This window comes from Taeniopygia guttata, chromosome 1A (assembly GCF_048771995.1).
Source record: "Taeniopygia guttata chromosome 1A, bTaeGut7.mat, whole genome shotgun sequence".
In the NCBI taxonomy this organism is placed as follows: domain Eukaryota; kingdom Metazoa; phylum Chordata; class Aves; order Passeriformes; family Estrildidae; genus Taeniopygia; species Taeniopygia guttata.
The window spans coordinates 8253507-8271933 of record NC_133025.1 but is presented as its reverse complement, the minus strand read 5'-3'; the positions used below and the strand labels follow the sequence as shown (position 1 = coordinate 8271933).

The window sequence follows — 18427 nt, the reverse complement described above, 5'->3', positions numbered from 1 at the left end:
GGCAAAGAGAATAAATACTTCCAAACTACTATGAATCTCTACTATGTGCTGCAAGATGTAAATTATATTTTTTAGCTGCATCTCACCATGGGTAAAGCTGTGCATGCAAAGTGGCTCTCATTGCTATAAAATATTATACAGCCCTGGTGAAAAAGGTTACATTCATAGACCAGCAGGGCCTCTCCAAAAGGACACAGATAACCAGGATTAGAGAAAACAAAAAAACAGAAAAATTACTTTCTGCTGTCCCAATTTTGTGTCAAAACCTTGGTTATGAGAAGCCAAATAAAGACGTATTAAACCACATGTTTTGAAGTTAGGGACTTCTCTGTCTTCATCTTTTAGGACTGATTGTTCCCCAGGAGCATATAAAAGTGACTGTGTAAAGAAAACTTTTCCAAAGATTGCTAAAAAAATTCAGAAGTACTCTGCTGCAAAATGTCAGGCACTTCAGGGCATTTTCACTTCAAACTTTGAGCATTTCTATGGAAATGCTCAAGAGACAGCATACTTAATATATCCAACATCTCTGTTCGCAAAGAGTCTTTATTTCAGATAGAGGTATAGGAAGGACGTTCTCTAAGATACAGAGGGTTACGCACAAAGAATGACACATTTCAGGCAATTTGAAAAACATCTTCTTGTATTAGTTTTTCAAACATAGATATTCAAGTATGATTTAAAAGCAGACAACCAACTAGGGGAATTCTCTAAACTAAGGGTAATTCTCTAGACTAAGGGTTTAAACTAATCTAGTCTAAACTCTATTTCTCTACACTAAGGGAAATTTTGCAAAACAGTTATATACTGCCAACGCTAAAGGGCCTCTGGAATGAATGCTAAGAAACAAGTCTAATTAAAACTACGACTCACTAAATAGCTACATTAAGTCCCTAACAGGCTAGGTTGCTGTCTTCGAGGTATTCCAAGCAACCTCCATCAGCTTCACTGTTCTTCTGTGAGGATGTGCAGGTGGAGCCAGTTTCTGCCTCCTAGACTTAGGCAACAGCACTGTTGTAAATGGAAGGTGAAGGGCAAGGCCGCTCAGAGAATTGTCTGCACAAGGAATCCATGTGCTGCAGCATCTTCCGTCTGCAGGAGCAGGAAAGCAGCTTCGGGATTGCCCGGGACAAATGCAACAATCACAAAGAGTCCACGTTGCTGCAATCGGCTGTGAACTTCTCCATCAGAGCTTTGTGCAGGGAACTCCTCTCAGTGTTGGAGAGCAGCATCCAGAGGCGAAAGTGCAGCTGATCATGAGCCTCCATCGCCTTCCTGTGGGCATCCGGATCTCGGGCCAGGTATTCAAAGAGGTTGAGCGGCTCAACCTTTCGCATTGTTGGTCTTGGCGGGCTGACTGCTCACGAGGTTACTGGAGTTGCCTTTCTGGGCCTCTGTGGGCTGGCTGACCACAAAGATGTCAGAGTCCCCTTGGCGCACGTGTCGTGGTTTAACATTAAAAAAAAATTTTCCAGAAGGAAGAGGTCAATTTGGACATTGACCAATTGAAGGTAGACACGCCTCTGAGAACACAGAGGGGTTAAAAGCGGTCAAAAATGAAAAACTGAACTGTTGTTTTTTCCCCTCTTGGCAGGGCATCCTTGAAAGGAAAAATCCTAAAAAGCAGTCTGTCCATCCATGCATTGCTGGTGAGAGCAATGTGCATGGAAAGGAGAGGGTCACCACTGGCAAACTTTTTTCTCTGGGCGGTGCCATGTGGTGACATGGAAGCACAGGATGTGGCAGCTGTGTTTCTTGGGGGGTCTGTAGCACAGGAGAGACTCCTCTCTCCCTGCAAATGGACTGGGTGTTGATTATCTGGAGGGTGGAAACCTGATTGAGGACCAGATTGTGTCTCACTGTGGTTTGTTGGAGTTGGGTGGTGGGAGGAGGACTCACAGGGACTCCAGCCCTCAAAGGCGCTGCCCACCCCGATGGCTTCTTGAGGCACCGGATCGAAGCTATTGCTCACGCTGTCCACAAAGACACGCGTGAAGCTCTCCATCAGCTCAGCTGTCACTGAGCAGCCTCTCTCCAGGTCCTCCACAGGCCACTCTATACCATCCACTAAAAGGATGTCCTGCTCATTCCCAGCATCTTGGGTGTCTTCTCTGTCTTCACTTCCACTGCTGGCACTTTCTTCCCTGCCACCATCACTGCCACCTTTTTCACTGGCAGCCACATTACCTTGTTCTTCTTCTTGTCTATCCTTATTCTTGTTTCCCTCCACATTCACATCAGCCTGTTCTTCATCCTTGTTTCTATCACTGCCATCTTCTATAACTTCCATATTTGCTTCCTCAGGTGCAGGAAAACCACTATGGGCAATTTCATTCCCACATTCATTGCTATCTTCCTGCCCAGTCCAGTCTTTGCTTCTCTGGTCATTGGCACCTCTGCTTTCCTGCGCCTTCACATTCATGTATTCTTCCGTTCCGGCTACATTGTCTTCACCTTCATTTACATCAGTGTTGTTGCCTGCCTTTATAGTTGCACTATTGTTTTTTTTCTTGATTTCCTTCTCCCTTTTCCTTTCCAGAATCCTTTCTTGATCCACCTGAACATCCTTGTTTTCTCCGTTGCCTTGTCGAGTTCATTTCCACCAACATTGCCAGGTTCTTCTTCATCTCCTTCAGTGGTAGTGTCTCCTGGCACATCCCCATCACTCTGTCCTTCTTTCTTTAACTCATAGCCATTGCCATCATTGACATGGCTGTCTTCCATCGCAGCATAATTGACACTGTTGACATCGCTGTCTTCCTTCACCTCCACATCATAATTGCCTTCAAAGAGGACGAACAGGAAATGTCAGGGGTCTATATAGATTTTGGACAGGGTGGGCTTCCCTGGCTCTCTGCCAACCCCGTTGGGGCAGAAAGGAGGGATCCCGGATTATCTTGATCAGAGTCACAGGGTCCCGGGGAAGGGGAAACAGAATGCCCATGAGCTCACTGTAACAAATGGCATCATCCTTGTCTCCATCACCTGCAGCCACAGGTCTGCCTTCTCTGTCATTTTCAGTGCCGCTGTCGTCTGCCTCCAGAGCCATATCACTACCTTCTCCACCTCCCTCTGGATCAGCGGTGTCTTCTTCCTGTTCCGTTACTGTCTCATCTGCCAAGGTCTTGCAGGAGCTCTGGTCCTTGCTGCTGCTGCTGGCCTCACAGCTCCTTCTCCTGCAGCCCAGCCACAGGCCCAAGAGGAGCAGGATGCCAGCAAGAACCCAGAATGGCCACTGCTGCAGGGCACCAAAGAGCATGGCTCCCCAGCCCTCGTCCTGCTGCTCCAGCTCCTGCAGCAGCCGGGCCATCTCACGGTCCAGCAGCTCCTGACGCTCCCGCATTCTTTGGTGCGTGGCCTCATCCAGCCCATCCCCAGCTGGCTGGGGGAACTGGATCAGTCTTCGCACCAGCACGAAGAACAGTGACAGTAAAGCCATGGTCTACAGGAGGACACACGGAAGGGGCTCAGTGGGGCCGGAATGGAGACAGACAGTGAGGGGCAGGAGTGGCAGGGATGTGGTGGCAGGAAGGAAAGGGCCCCCAGCAGCTGGCAAGGCTGCACCACTGCCCCCGCGAGCACCGCGCCCTGAGCAAGGCCCTCCTGCCGGGCGCTGAGCCCTGGAGACGGGGCAGCCCCGGGTACCGGCGCTCCTGTCCCAGCCCTCCTCCAGCCCCCTCTCCCCTCTGCTGTGTACTCACCGCTTGCCGAGGCTCTACTGGGGCAGCGGCACCGGCTTGGGGCCTTTTATAGTTGCCCCCATTGTGACACGGCCCCTGTGCTGTCACAGAGCCAGAGCGCATCACAGGCCAGCCCCGCCCGCCGTCCCAGCCCGGTCATGGAACTCATCATGGCCCGGGCACGGAACTCATCATGGCCCCGGGCACCCAGAGCCCAAAGAGACACCGAGTGCAGAGCCATCACTCGGCAACCTGGGAACCCCAGAGCTTCCCTTGGCAAAGCAGGCACAAGCACCCTGCACACAACCCTTGTCAAATACAGATTTGGGTGACAGGACCCATGGATGTTCTCAGTATACAAGTGTTGGCTTTTATTTAATACTGGTGGGGGGCATTTTTTATTAGTAGTATTTATACTTATTACTTTGCAGCAGGATGTCAAGTAAGCTAATGCTCTGTTACAGATTTTGTGAGAAATCTTTCTGAAAGAAATCCAGGTTGCATGGATGATGCACAGGAAGATTTAATACCATCCTAGAAAGGCCAAATAAATTAATTACAAAATTTTGATGCCTTCAATAACCTCTTAGCTCTCAAACTCTGTGGTTCAACACCATGCAAAATTCTGGTATAAGCAGGATTTTGTTCAGAAAGTAGTTCTGTAAAGATATACCTCTGTCACTCCCCCCATCTTCAAAACTGTCTGCCTTAAACAGAGTTAGACAATCTCTCTGACATATAAAGGAACTTCTGTCTCTTTCTGCTATCTCTTTGTGTATTTCTCTCCAAAGGACTGTGACTACAGGAGAGATTATACTCCTCAACCTTTCTTTGGGGAACTCATCTATAAATGGAACTGCAGAAATGGGGAGGGAGGAAAGGGAAACAGGATGTGACTTGAGTACCTGCATAGTGACCACAGACGGCCACTGCTAGACAGACACTGATGTCAGGTTAATCACGCCCTCCCATTGGTGTGTAGGAGAACAATGTTGGGATTGCTAAAACTGCTCTGAATTGGATTTGCATAACAGATGTCATTAGCAAACGCAGTCAAATAAAGCGTTTCGAACCCTTTTCCAAGCTGATGCCATTTATGATGTATCTTCCCCGCATTCTTCTAGGGAAGCTGCTTTTGATCCTTCTTTTTCCATGGGAGCAAAAATTATTTGCCAAGTATCACTCTTTCAGTTTTGTTTCCTCTCATTTTCCAAGATTTAATAAAGTAAACACTCAGCAGAATAGTTCCGTATTTTTCAAACACAATTCTTTTACCAAATTGAGGCCCTTCTGTGACCATTGAAACACAAAAACTGTTGTGAGCTACAGTTTACACTTAAGAGGTTGATATGGGTCAGTTCTCCAAGGTTATTCTTAGTTCAACTGCTATGTAAACTGTTGATGTCAGTGACTGGAAGCTGCTCTCCAGGACATTATATATATGATAATTATATGACAGAAAATGCAACATATAGTTGAATGTGACCTTCAAGTTCACTAGCTTAAAAAAAGAAAAAAAAAAGTCTGCAAGAAATTTTCTGGTTTTTCTATTTATAAATGCCTTCACATTTATATTTAGTTTATGCATATACAAATGACTTTCCTTGCATGGACAGCAGTGCCCATCCATCATAAAGCTAGGGTATATTATAAGTCTCAATGCTCACTGCCTCCAGAAAGCATTTTGAGACAAAACAGACAAAGTTTTTTGCATAAGTATACAATCTTCCAATAGTAGGATCTTCATTCTCACATAAACACTTCATGTTTTTCCTCAAAGGAATCAGAGATAATTTTTCTGAGAAATAAAAAACCATCAAAAATTAATTAAATAACAAACAAGATGAAAACACCACTTCTTCACTCAACACACTTTCCTTGATTTTTATAAGCATTCAGATTTACAGCTGCTGATACTACCACAGGAGCAGGGTTTTCTCTGGTTTTCCTTCCTCTTCCAGCAGAGCAAGCACAGCTGCAAAATAAAAACTCATTTCTAGGCTCTCTTATACATCACCAGTTGACCACATTCCAACCAGTCATAGTTGTGCAACACCCTGTCAGGGTACTGGGACTACTGCAGTGTCACAGACAGTTTAAGTGAGGCTCAAGGAGCTGTACATAATTTTAACTATGTTTTTATGGGTAATTAAATGATGCATGACATGTAAATAAGCTAGCTGTACTGAAACTTAACTAACTAATTGCTCTGATGCAACAGTCAAGCATCTCATCAGTTATAAAATGAATCAGGTTTAAAGCAAAAACAATATAGAGAACAGAATGCATGACATTGTAAAGTAGCATGTTCCAAGGACCATTTCTGAACATTAAGCAAGTGTACTCATCCAGTCAAATTTTCAAAAGAATTCCTGGCACCAAAATGTTCTCTGTTTGCTTTTTCACCATGTTTGAAGAATGGATCACTCTTAGGGGGAAGAAAATCTTGTGCACGGAACACTGCGTGAAACTAAACAATCCTTTAAACGTGGCTAATTTCCATGTGGAGCTGATGATTTAGCACTGTCATCCTTCAGCAGAGGAGAAAGAACTGACTGTCTTTAGTTTACTTATGCAAGCTGAAAAAAGTGAAGAGTGTGAATTTGATCTTGCTTCAATTTACTTCAGTGGCCAAACACTTGCCATGACTTCAGTGGGAGTGAGGCTGCATCTTAATTCTTTCAATGAGGAGAAAAACAAATCAGCTGAGAAAAATGTTCTTGTTTATTAGATTTAAATTACTACAATAGCTATTTTTAACAGTGCTAAGTAAATTCTGTTTTAAAAGCCAAAGGTTATTTTCAGTTGTGCTTTTTCCTATGTACTATGTCACAATGCAGGATTCCTGGTGCTGTGACCAAGTCACCACTGCTCACAGCAAACATGGCTTACTCTGGGGCATGGCCACATTCCTACATGGGAATGATATATGTTTGTGGATGTCACTGGTGACAACGTCCAAATCTGGGCTGGGGCATTTCCCTCAGCCAATAAACCAGGGAACACACTTCTGTAAAATGACTGCATTCACTGAGAAAAGAGACTACACTAAGATGTCCAAGAAAATCAGCAAAGTAAATCAACAATAGGGTTAAATTTGCAGTTAGGAATCTGCATTTCTGCAGGGAAATTTTAGGATAGCCACAAATCAAAAAACATTTAATTTTTGTTGTTATTTTTTTCTTTCCTTAGAAGGCAATCAATCTTCTGATTTGGCTATTCTCTACTTTTCCCTATAAAGTAGAACCTACAGATACACTCAGAAAATATGTATGGAAGTACCTCTCAACTGAAAAATATTGTTACTCAGAAGATCGAAACATGACTGTCTACACTGCGTGAATTAAACATATATGAATAAGGACACAGAGCCTTCCATTCTTCAGTAACAAAACCAATGTTGTCCTGAAAATGACATTAATGAATGAGACTGGTATATGAAAACCTTCTGCATCCACTCTAGGGATTGGAATGAGGATGTTAAATGATGCAACAGACAAGGAAGATGCACTGCTTAGGGAAGCTGAATGTCACTTCTGTGCTTAAAGATTTCTGCAGTTTGGATGAAGGTCACAGGTTATCTCCAGCTGCACAAAAATGAGTGATAAATACACTGTTTCTCTTAGATTGAAAGCAGAGCTAGACAAAGATTATTAAAATAAGGAATATTATTCAAAAATCATCCCCTGGACTTCTAAAGATGGCAATCTTCTATTAGAAGACAGTTTGTTACCTCCTCCATATATTAAAGCTATAACATAATAATAAAAGCACCTCAAACTTGTAGAAGTATTGAAGAGGCATAGATTAAGTAAGGTCTATGCAGAGAGAGCACCCTAAAAACATCACAAGAGCAGTGACAATTTCTGGGATAGTAATGACATGAATCAGTATCTAGAAGTTAAGTATAAGTGAAGAAGAGAATTTTTCAACTAATGGATCAGGGAAAATGTGGGAATAAAAGATGAGCTATGTGATTAAAGATCACAGTGTATTATATTAACACAGGTGGAGAATATATGACTTTAATTCTGTATTACAACACATTTAAATTGAACTGTGTGTAGTTTTAGTTTTACACGTGCACGATTTTTTAGAACACATTTTTAGAATGGGGAAACACAATAAAGGAAATGCATTGTATTGCATTGATCCCCACATGACTCACCGGAATATCTTAACATTTCCAGCACAGATTCCCATTTCTTAAGATGAAAACACAGAGAAGATGAAAACATGTAACTGCCATTAAGAGAAGGTCTAAAATTTTAATTGCTGTCTGAACACAAAGGAGCTGTGACATGCTGTGGTTTCTTGATGCACTCCTGCAGTTATAGACACATCTTTAACTACCCCACCCTCTCCCTCTTCCCCATCCACCACTGACTGATGCAGCTGGGAGATTCAGTAACTGCAGAGCAAAATCTTGCCCACTTTCAGCTCTCCTGCCCCAGCAAATGCTCATCTCTTCTGGGAAGATGGACCTATGCCATAATCACACTGCACCTTGAAGAGAATGAAACCTTCCCTTCAGATACATGCATGTGACCAGGTTTTTGGAACTGCCTGATGTTGCCAGTTTTCGTCTGTTTTCCACAAAGAAGGGAAAGAACCTTGTATTCTCCTCCTCATGGTATTTCAAGTCTTAATTCCAAAGAAGAGAGATGCCAGGACTTGTCAGTGACATGACTAACAATTTTATGAGGACTGGCAAGACAGTTCATTTCTCCTACATCCTACTCACAGAAACCTTGGAATTATTTTGTCTGAAACACTTGGGGGAAGGAAGGTAGACTTAATTCTGACAACTTTATTAAGTATTCAGTACATCTGACATCCTGTTATCAACAACAAAAATATGGTTTAATTATGATAAGCCATACTGATATAATTTACAATACATAAGTGTGAAGAAACAGCAGTGTTTTTTTACTTGATCCATGTGGAAAAATACACACCTTCCCCCCAAAAAAAAGTAAGACAAGGCACAATAAATTCTCATGATTCTCTTTCTTCTGGCTTTTCAGTTCCATCACAGCTCTCCAAATTAAGATTTATGTGCTATTTTGCATCTGTATCTGTTGTTGATTTTCCCCCCCTACAGGGATATAGGTGGATAAGTTTGGACAGGAAACGGTATCCCTCAAGCCAAACGGAAAGGTTTATAAAGTTGCTAATAAAAGTTTGGGTCAGGGCCTAAATATCAATCATCTGCTCATTGTCTTTTTAAACGAGCTCAGGCATTTTCCCAACCGCTCCCAGCAGGTCTCTGCCACTATTTTAAACTAAGATTTCAGCCATTTCTTTTTTTCTGTGTTGACCTCAATAATTTTTCTTCTTCTCCCTCTTTACCTGCCAAATGCATCCATCAGGATTTTGCCAAAGGCTATCTGCTTTTGAAGTTGAGAGGAATTCACTAATCGTAAGTGTCAAATCCACAATAAATGCCATTGCCATATGGTATATGCTGCTTTTGGGAATTATCTCAAAAGGCCTAGCTGTGAGAAGGCTGGCTGTATGTTAGGAGGGTTTTACTGCTAACTTTCATAACTCATGTCAGGTCTTTCAGTTTCTGTATTCATTGGCTTCAGTGAGTGCAACTGTTTCCTGAATTTATAAAAATGTTGTCAAGATCCCTTGATCTTGCTTCCTCCATCTCTCTCACACAAACACATCCAAACACATCTATACACAGTGGAATAGTATGCACAGTGGCATGCAAATCTAGCAAAAGAGAAGCTTGTAAATAAATAGCATGTCATTCTGCTTACTCAATAAATTCCTCTGGGTGTTAAACTCGTGATAAACGTATCATAAGCCCCGATGAAGGCTTTACAGCCTGTCCCATCACACCATCCTGAGTGCAATTCTGCAATGCATAGGAAGACATAAGTTTGAAAACCAGAGCAGAAATAGCTCCCACAAGGGCAGGGTGCTGACATAGTTGAAACATAACTAACTGGGAGCATTTGTTTTAGCTAAAGAAGACAGCATCAGTGTCACATCTCTGTGCCTGTGGAGGTGTAATCTACATTCAAAGCGACAAGAAATCAACCTTCTTTAAAAAATTGTCCATTAATACACAAATATGTTGAAACTCCTCAGATGGTACCATTCCCAACAAGAACTACACACAAGACTAAGAAATTCCACAGAGAAACACAATTTTGTGATCCAAAGAGGCAAGGAGAAAGAAAACCACGTATGTGGAGTTTAACATACCAACTTAGTGATAGAAAAAGAATTACAAAAATAAACATCAGTCCCCTTGAAACACTTGAGGCAGCACTCTCGACTTTCTCTGATGCTCTAGGAAGGTGGGAATGTCCTCCATGTCTCACATCATCCCCACCAGCCACATGGAAATGTCTCTGCAGCTTGGAGTGTTTCACATACCACTCCCCTCTAAGTTATGTAGTCTGTTAATATCCTCTTAGAGCAAACAGAAATAATAGCTTAAAAAGACAGCTATATTTCATAAACATGTGCCTCTATATGACAAAAAAGCCCCAGAATTTAATACCGTCCCTAAGCAGAATTAATCCATCTTTAAGGCTTCTATTTTGTATTTCTGGGAGTGTTTTGCTTTCCTTGTAAGTAATACAAATGAACTGCTGGCAACATCGCATCAAAACAAAAGCAGCTGAATCAGAAAAAAATACTGAAAAGTTTACCTTTATAGGAAAGCTTCAGTCTTGGGATATTTTGTTTCGACATTCCAGTGACTGGAAGGAACAGCATCACTAAAGACAGCAGGCTGCATGCATGTGGCACTTGCAGAGTTCTCATTCTGCTCTCTTCTTCTGTATCTTCTTTTGCACTATGGTGAACTATCTCACCACTTTTCAAACAACCCAAGTTTTATCTGGAAGAAAAAAAGGAAAAACATCTGTAGACCTGCATTACTGCATAAATAATAATTCTGTAAGCAAGCCAGACCTATCTTAAAGAGCAGCTAATTTAATTTCTTTGCTACAAAAGCATTTTTTCTCCAGTACAAGTAAAAATGTTTTGTTTTTTAATACTAAATTTACACATTTTGACATTCGAAAAATATGTAAACTTTTCAAACACCAGTGTCTAGCACAGCTAAATTTCAAGCACAAATTAAATTAATGCAGCACCCACAAAAAGAATATTTGTCATTCAAAAGTGAACACTCAACTTGTTAGTTCATACCAGTCTACTCGATATCTTAATGTTTTATAACTTTTTATCTCAGTACAACAGCTATTTTAAGCTTATGCTATGACTAGAATGAATTGTAATGTCTCAGATGCCATGGGGGTACAACCAGAATTAACAATAAGTACATACTCATCAAAACTTTCATAAATAAACTAAGAAAACTGGATAGAACAAGCAGTTGTGTTTAGTTCTAATAGAAGAAAAGTCAGTGCAGATGATGGACTTAAAGTGCTTTCAGTGTGATATTTCCAGCAGAATAACTGCAACTCATCCACCAAAATGTCCTATAAACTTTAATGAGTGTTTCAGGCTGGGGTCAACAGGCTGATACGGGATTTTGTTAGCACAGTGTGCAACTAAGCCAGCTTTGCAACACTTTTCACTTAATAAGTGTCATTCATATTCCATAAATCTTGAAGTGTTTTACAAATGAAAGCAATTATCACTGTCCTTATTTTCCCTATGCAAAAACAGAACCATAAAGCTGCAGTGAACCTACTTCCTCAAGGTCACACAGCACAGTAGTTCAAAAGAAAACAGCAACAGCAATCCTGGTGTCATTTGTACCCAGCTAACAAGGATCTCTTTTGCCCAATAACTCCACTTTTGCACATGGAATTATTTTAAATGGCATCTTGAGTTCTGAAGGCAAAACTTGATGGTTAATGAATTACAGAGATCAGAGTATGAAAATACTTGTCAGACCAGATCCTTCCTCCTGCAAGTGCATGATGCTAGAGGTCAAGTGAGACAGCTGGTGAAATTAAAAATATCAGTGTTTGATTAATGCTGTAAAACCAAGGAGTAAAGAAACATTATGGTTAGTCGAGAGATTAATGGCTCATGACTTGCCATGAAAATTCTTTTCTGAAAGGTACTGGAACTGCCTGATTAAATGAGCAATCCTAGTGCCCACATCAGCCAGCACTTGCACAGACATCAAAGGAGAGGCTCCTTACAAGCCCATGAGAGATGCAGCACAGCTTGTGGCCCCTGGTCTGGCATTAGAGCTCCTGCAGCACTGGCTCAGGCAACTCTGAGCTACAGCAGCACCCAGAACCATGGCATGAAAGGATGGAAACAGTTTTCTCCAACAGAGGAAATCTCTCTCAGATGAAACTTGGGCTTTCTGAGCCTCCAGACCTTCTGTCAATAACAAAAGACAAGGAAGTATGCAAGGGCACGCTGGTGAAAGAGAAAGAGGGAAATAATTTGTAAAATGCCCAAAGCGTAGCTCCTATTGCAGAACACTGAGCTTCTTTCTTCTCAGTCCCCTCTTCAACACTCACATTCAGTGTCTGAATGCACTACTCTTGGCCAAGGGGAGTGCATGTTTATGAGATGACATGGAGAGAAAACAGACAAATGTGAAATGCCTGTTTCATCTTTCGCTTCCCTTTATTACAGAATGAGATCCTAAGAGAAGACTCTTACTTCTGTGCCAACACATCTATCTGAGGGTGCACCACAAAGGACTGATGTGGATTAGACTATTGTAGGGTTAAACTGTCTTTAAGAAATCTATTGAGGGGGAAGAAGGGGAAAAGAAGGGGAGGGGAGGAGGGGGAAGAATATATGAAGATGAGACACCAGTCCTGTTCATCTTCAGCAGGATGATAGTGACAAACCATACTTCAAAAAGAAGCCATTAAGTGGGAGCAATCTCACTGCAAGTACGTTGAGACGTCATGGCCTGAAGGTCTGGGCCTCAGCCAACAGGGAATTCACCAAAGAATTTGGGGTTCGTTTTCTTGAGGCAAATTACTGTGAAGAATCAAGACTAAATTTGACTAAAAACCAGTTTTGTCAATGCACTGTCATTTGCTGAATTGACTGAGAATCAGCAAAAAACTCATGCCTTTGGCCATAGCTCATAACCTCACTTTTTCATTTAGGCATTTTTTGCTAATGGGAACCTTCAGGTTTTTCTGGGTTTTTTTGGGGTTTTTTTTCCCTTCTTTTCCCTTTTATTTGAATAATGTCTGTGAAAAACCATTTGCTTTCACAAGGCGGTTAGTTTACACTGGAGGCAGCTGCTCTGTGAGCTCAAGCCAACCCTGTCCTGTCTTTAGATTCATTGCAATCTGGCCAGATTGTCACATATATTTTTAGTTTATGAAGATCCTCTAATACAATTCCAGCTTCCACACAGAGTCCTTCAAACAGTCTAGCTCAGGTTAATGAACTTCAGGCCAACTAACTTGCCATTAATCTTCAGGAAATATCCTTCCTCTCTGTAACATATGCAATGTCAATCAGTGTCCTGTGCTGAAAAGATGCACAGTCACACTGATCAGAAGCAAACAGTCCCATGAGCAGAAACAAAACATAAAACCTAAAAGCAAATTTAACTCCTCCATTCCTTCCTCCCCTCAAAAGTAAGTAGAATTTGGTCAGAGAAGGAAAAATTACTCATTTGTTTAGTTCTTTGATACTTCAGCTAAGGACCAACACCTTCTAAAACTTCCCCACCATGACCTGATCCAAAATAAATGAGGAAAAACAGTCTAAAAGAAAAACGCTGAGGCTAAAGCTGCTTCCCCACCTTGGCTTCGGCTAGGAAATAGCACTGCACTGTGTTAATTATCACCTGCAAGACGGAGCAGGGAAGGAAGCCATGCATACACCTCGCTGAAATGAGGGCATTTCCAGCGGAATAAAGGAGCTTTTATTTGCCCCACGTAGGGGCGGGAGGCACAAGGCTGAGAGGGGCTGAGCAGCCTGGCTCCGTCCTGCTCGGACCTCCCAGCGGAGCTCATAAATTCGGACCAGGCTGTGGGTTACACTGCCAGGAGACAGAAAGTGGAGCTGTGGGTGGGTTGCCATCCTGACAGAGAGTGGCCAGACTGACTGGCACATGTGCCATGTCACATCCCAAAACGAGGTGTCACCTCCCCACAATTGGTCACATCTAGTGGAGCCTATAAAACAGATTGCTGCGAAGCTACTGTCTGAAACAAGAAAACCTGGAGCCAATTTGCTAAACATAATTTATTCCAGGCCCTTTGTGGCAATAAACAGAGCTCTTCAGCCTTCTCAAACACACAGACAGTAAGGAGCTCTGTGCTTATGGGAGCTTTTTCAGATTGTTAAGCCCAAACCTATCTAAATGCAAAATCTTGCATTCACAAATACTGTGTAGTTTCTGACTTCTCCTGGCGTCACGAAGTCCAGAGCTGAAATGACTGTGACCCATCTGCAGTCACACACTTTTTAAACTGTATTCATGAAACTCTCAGTTAATTCTGTTAAAAAAGCCTTTATGAAATTGGAGGACAATTTAAAACCTGTTTCCAGCACTAGTTTTCCAAGGTCATTTTAAAACTCAGAATTTTATATTCCAATAAAGAGTTACGGCTCAGTTTTAGTGAATCTAATAGCAATGCTGCAAATTGTGACAACTGATAATCTAGAGCTATAAACTCTAGATAAGATCTAGTCACTATAAGCTTATAAATTAATTATAAACCTAATGAGTAAGTTGCCTAGGCCATTTCGCTTCAATATGTAATTTTCTATCACTAATGCAAGAGTTTTTCTTTCTTCTCCTCTATCCTTGTTTAACATCTTGGGATTTTATTTTATTTCGGTCAATGGAGTCAGAAGAGAGCAAAAGATGTCTCTTCCAGACATCAACAAAAGTGGCCTTTCTGACAAACATATTGCTTTAAAATATTTAAAATTAATCAGCTACAAGAATAAAAAAAAACTACCCCACCTACAATTCATATCTATTGAAAGGTACATTATCTCTTTATCATCTCTTTATTAAGAGATAAATATTTATTTAGATAGATTATTTTATACTATTACAAGTAGAAAATCTATATGCACACAAATGCAAAGCATGTTATTTTAACTACTAGTATACAGATATGCATGTCCAATGCATTATGTAGATATCTTACCTTCAAATTATCATACAAATTCTAAAAGAAAAATTATTGTGGTTGCCTACTGTGTGGTTCAAAACTGTACTATAACCATAAACTGAAATTGAATTGTCCTTGTTAGTAATAGGGAAAACTGTTAAGCATACATGGCTCAGATTAGAAATTTTCAAAATCAAATAGACTAAAAATAAAATTACATCCTCAGACTTACTTAACAATCTTAACTTAGTTCTGCAATAACAAAGATGACATTTATCCAGAGCACAATGAAACTATGTTCTTGTACCCCTTAGATAGATGGTCTGTTTATTATTTGGCAGAAGATGCTTTTTCTTCATTGTGAAATCTCAGTTAAAGCTAACTCCATCCAAGAACTGGTAAACAGTATTATTCATCACTATTCTCCTACTTATTAAGTAAGTTTTGTGCTGTTTATAGTACAGAAAATGTTCTCTTTCAGGATTCAGAAATATACTGCTTTTTACACAAATCCCAGATCAGCATTACCTCACTTCCCAACACCAGGATAAGTTAATGAATAAAAATACAATGGTAAAATCAAAACACATTATGTGAGCCTGCAGTAAGTGATTTTTTTTTTTTTTCATTTTATGTTGCATAAAATCACTGGCTTTAGTGTACCTGGTTTAGATGAGGTTTTGTCATGCAGTAGTCATCGCTATTGTTAAATATACAATTAGCAGAGACTCCTAAGAAGCATAACCCAGCTTACAATGAGTTTTGCAAAACTATAAAGGCTTTAACTTTTACTGAGCTCCTCACAGGATTTACACACCACCCATTCAACACCAATAACTTGGCAAGAAAAATCACTGCTGTGATTTCCACTTGAGAAGAACCAAATAGAGCAGAGAAAAATGAAGGGTCTGAAAGACAATGAGGACACAATTGAGGGAATAGAGTCAGCAAAAAATCTTATTGCAGAGAACCCTCTGATAATAAATAAAGCTCTTCAATAGACAGAGAAAGTACATTTGAGGATTACACTGGATTTTTTCTTGAGATGAACTCAAGCTCAAGTAAAAACTGGTGACTAAGGAAGTGAAATGAGAGAAGAAGAAGGAAGGAACTCCCTTGTTTTGTTTACTTTTTCATACTTTTCAGCATCTTTCTGAAGGGAATCTGCTGGTGGAAGCATTTCTAATAGGCATGTTTTCTGTTTGGACATAAATACTGGTAGAAATGGTAGAAACCTTACAGAATGGTCTGCATCACACTGCTCTGAAGAGCTCATCTGACCATGAAATTTACTGTTGGGCACCTAAAATTATACACATAGGAAATGAGCACTTCATCCTCAAAAGATATCAGGATATTTTTCAGGTCAATGTCAGTGAGGACAGGATTAGACTCAAAAATTTCACACAGACACAGAAGTAATCTTTTCAGAAAGTGACAGATAGACAGCCATGCACACAGACATGTTATGTATCATTACAAACAGTGATTCTGAGAAATTTTATCTGTGGCATTCTACCTTTTGGACATGTGACACGTAAACCCAAGAATGATGATAAAGCAAATGCTACTCTCTAACCCTAATTATTTGCATTTGTGTCTCCTCAAAAAAGAAAAAAACCAAAAACCAAACATAAAAACCCCACTCAAAAAACACCCCAAAAATAACCAGACTCATTGCTTTTTACATTCTACAGTCTGTTTCTCAAACACAGTATCTATTGTTCAAGAAAAAGGATGGGATGGAAAGCAATTTGTCATCTGAAAACTGTATTTCCAAGAGGAGGTAGGGACATAAATAAAATGTCCCACCAGTCAGATGTGAAGCTGGGATCTTTGCACAGAAATATCAACATGCCTTTCATCTAAATTCAGATGCATATGTATCTCTTATGGATTCTTTTTCCTCTTGTTTCCTCTTGTTTTCTTTGAGGAAGGAACTATGACTTCAGGTATTATTATATTATATTCAGCTTTCCACAGGCTCTTTATTTAGAAAGACATCAGAATGCCCTACAAATCTGATCATAAAAAAAAAAAAAAAAAAACAAAAAGAAAATCAAACAACGTTCCAAACACAAGCCAAAGAAGAAAGCAGTGTAAGGCACGATTTAGCAACACATAAGAATCAAAAGGAGCCCTAAGCCAAACCTCAGCGTTACATTATTTTAAGTACAGCATGGTTCCCCAGCAGACCAAAAAAACCACTAACGCTATGAAAAGTGATTCTAAGATGAGTTTTGTAATTCTGGTATCCAAGAAAAGAAAAAAGCAGTAGCATAAAAATTCCTAGAGACATTAATGAAAAGGTAGACTAGATGGAAAACCACTTTCTGCCAAGTACTGTGACGTCTGAAGGGTTCAAAGAGAGACAGAAAATTTTCCTCTGAAATGTCTGTCACCACCTGCAGCACTTGGGGTGGTTTGGCTCAGCTCTGAGTGAAGGAGACAAGGAGACAACACTTGCAGGAAGCTTTGCCTGTGGAACAGCCTTGGCTTGTTCTTGAGAAAATACTGGAGAGCCAGAAAAATGTCACAATGGCCATCAGAGAAAAAAAATGCTCATTTTGGGGAGATCTGCCTGAGCATTTAAACTCTGGCAGATGGCATTTGTCCTGCTGAAGCCTGAATTAACCTCAGGTGTCAAGCCACCTAAACCACTGACCCTGCAACCACCATTCTTCCGCTGGAAGAAACATAAACCTACATTGGCCAACACAAAGGAAGGATTACAGTCTCATTTTCACCTCCAAGAATTCTTGCCAGTGTTTTGCTATGGAAAAACCGTTCTCTGTTATTTCCTTTCATAGGAGACCTTCCAACATAGGCAGGAGTGAAGCACTGGTCCTCTAGCAGGGACCAGAAGTCCGAACTGGCTGATAGTTTTGGGCATTACCAGTAACTAGTGGCAATGGGGCATTCTACAGATTAGTTACTTGACTCTATTATGACTTTTGTGCATTTGTGAAAAACCCAGCTTGATGGGACGGTAGTGCAGCACTCTGGTGAAATCTGTGATATATCAAATCCAGACTTAGAGCTCTGCAGGATACAGCAGCAAGGTGGATAGCAGTGCAGACTCTGAAAGGGAACAGCCAGCGAGTGTCTGTGGAGACATCTACAGATATGAGTAGGTGGGGCTCTCCTGTCTTTCATCCAAGCAATCCAGACCTCAGCCAGATCCTAGTGCTGTATGGCTCCATTAACTGCACACTATACAGCAATATATTACACATTTCAGCCATACACACATCTGAGGCATCATCAGACAGCCAACTCTGTGTGCAGGCACAACCTGCAGATCATGCACACAATCACAACTCAGCAGACCCTCCTAAATCAAAAACTCAACCAAAACGACCCTAAAACAAACCCTCCCGAAAGCGAAAAGAAATAAAGGAACAAAGACTTACATTTATATAACTATTTAAAATGTAAATTTCATTTCACAGCCAAAGCTTTATTGTACTAAAATTTGTAGCTAGATCATCTGATGTAAGCATCAATGTATTGCCAAATAGTTTGTAATTTTGTGTAAATGTTTGCAGGCACTCACAGCTGTATCTGAAGTCTGTGAGACTCTCAGATAAAAACAGAATGTTACAAATGTCAAGTAGAGGCAACTGCATGTTGTAGTTGGCATCTTAATATAATAAAACATTTTTTTTATTATTTCTGTTTTACAAA

At 40.8% G+C, this 18427-nt stretch overlaps 2 protein-coding genes across 4 annotated transcripts in view; both read right to left on the bottom strand.

The window, feature by feature from the left end:
- SEMA3D (semaphorin 3D) overlaps positions 1-18427 on the bottom strand; it is a 133025-nt gene that overhangs the window by 80738 nt on the left and 33860 nt on the right. For all 3 annotated transcript variants that reach the window (XM_030291165.4, XM_012568866.5, XM_072919126.1), the window contains exon 2: positions 10355-10545. In XM_030291165.4, the coding sequence (XP_030147025.2) occupies positions 10355-10469 (115 nt within the window). In that variant the 5' untranslated portion in view covers positions 10470-10545. The remainder of the gene's footprint in view (positions 1-10354; positions 10546-18427) is intronic.
- On the bottom strand, positions 1227-3439 carry LOC121471168 (uncharacterized). The gene is made up of 4 exons (XM_072923943.1): positions 3196-3439; positions 2667-2783; positions 1553-2595; positions 1227-1485 (listed from the first exon to the last, which is right to left on the bottom strand). Exons 1-4 carry the CDS (start codon positions 3437-3439, stop codon positions 1324-1326), a joined length of 1566 nt encoding a protein of 521 aa, XP_072780044.1. The 3' UTR covers positions 1227-1323.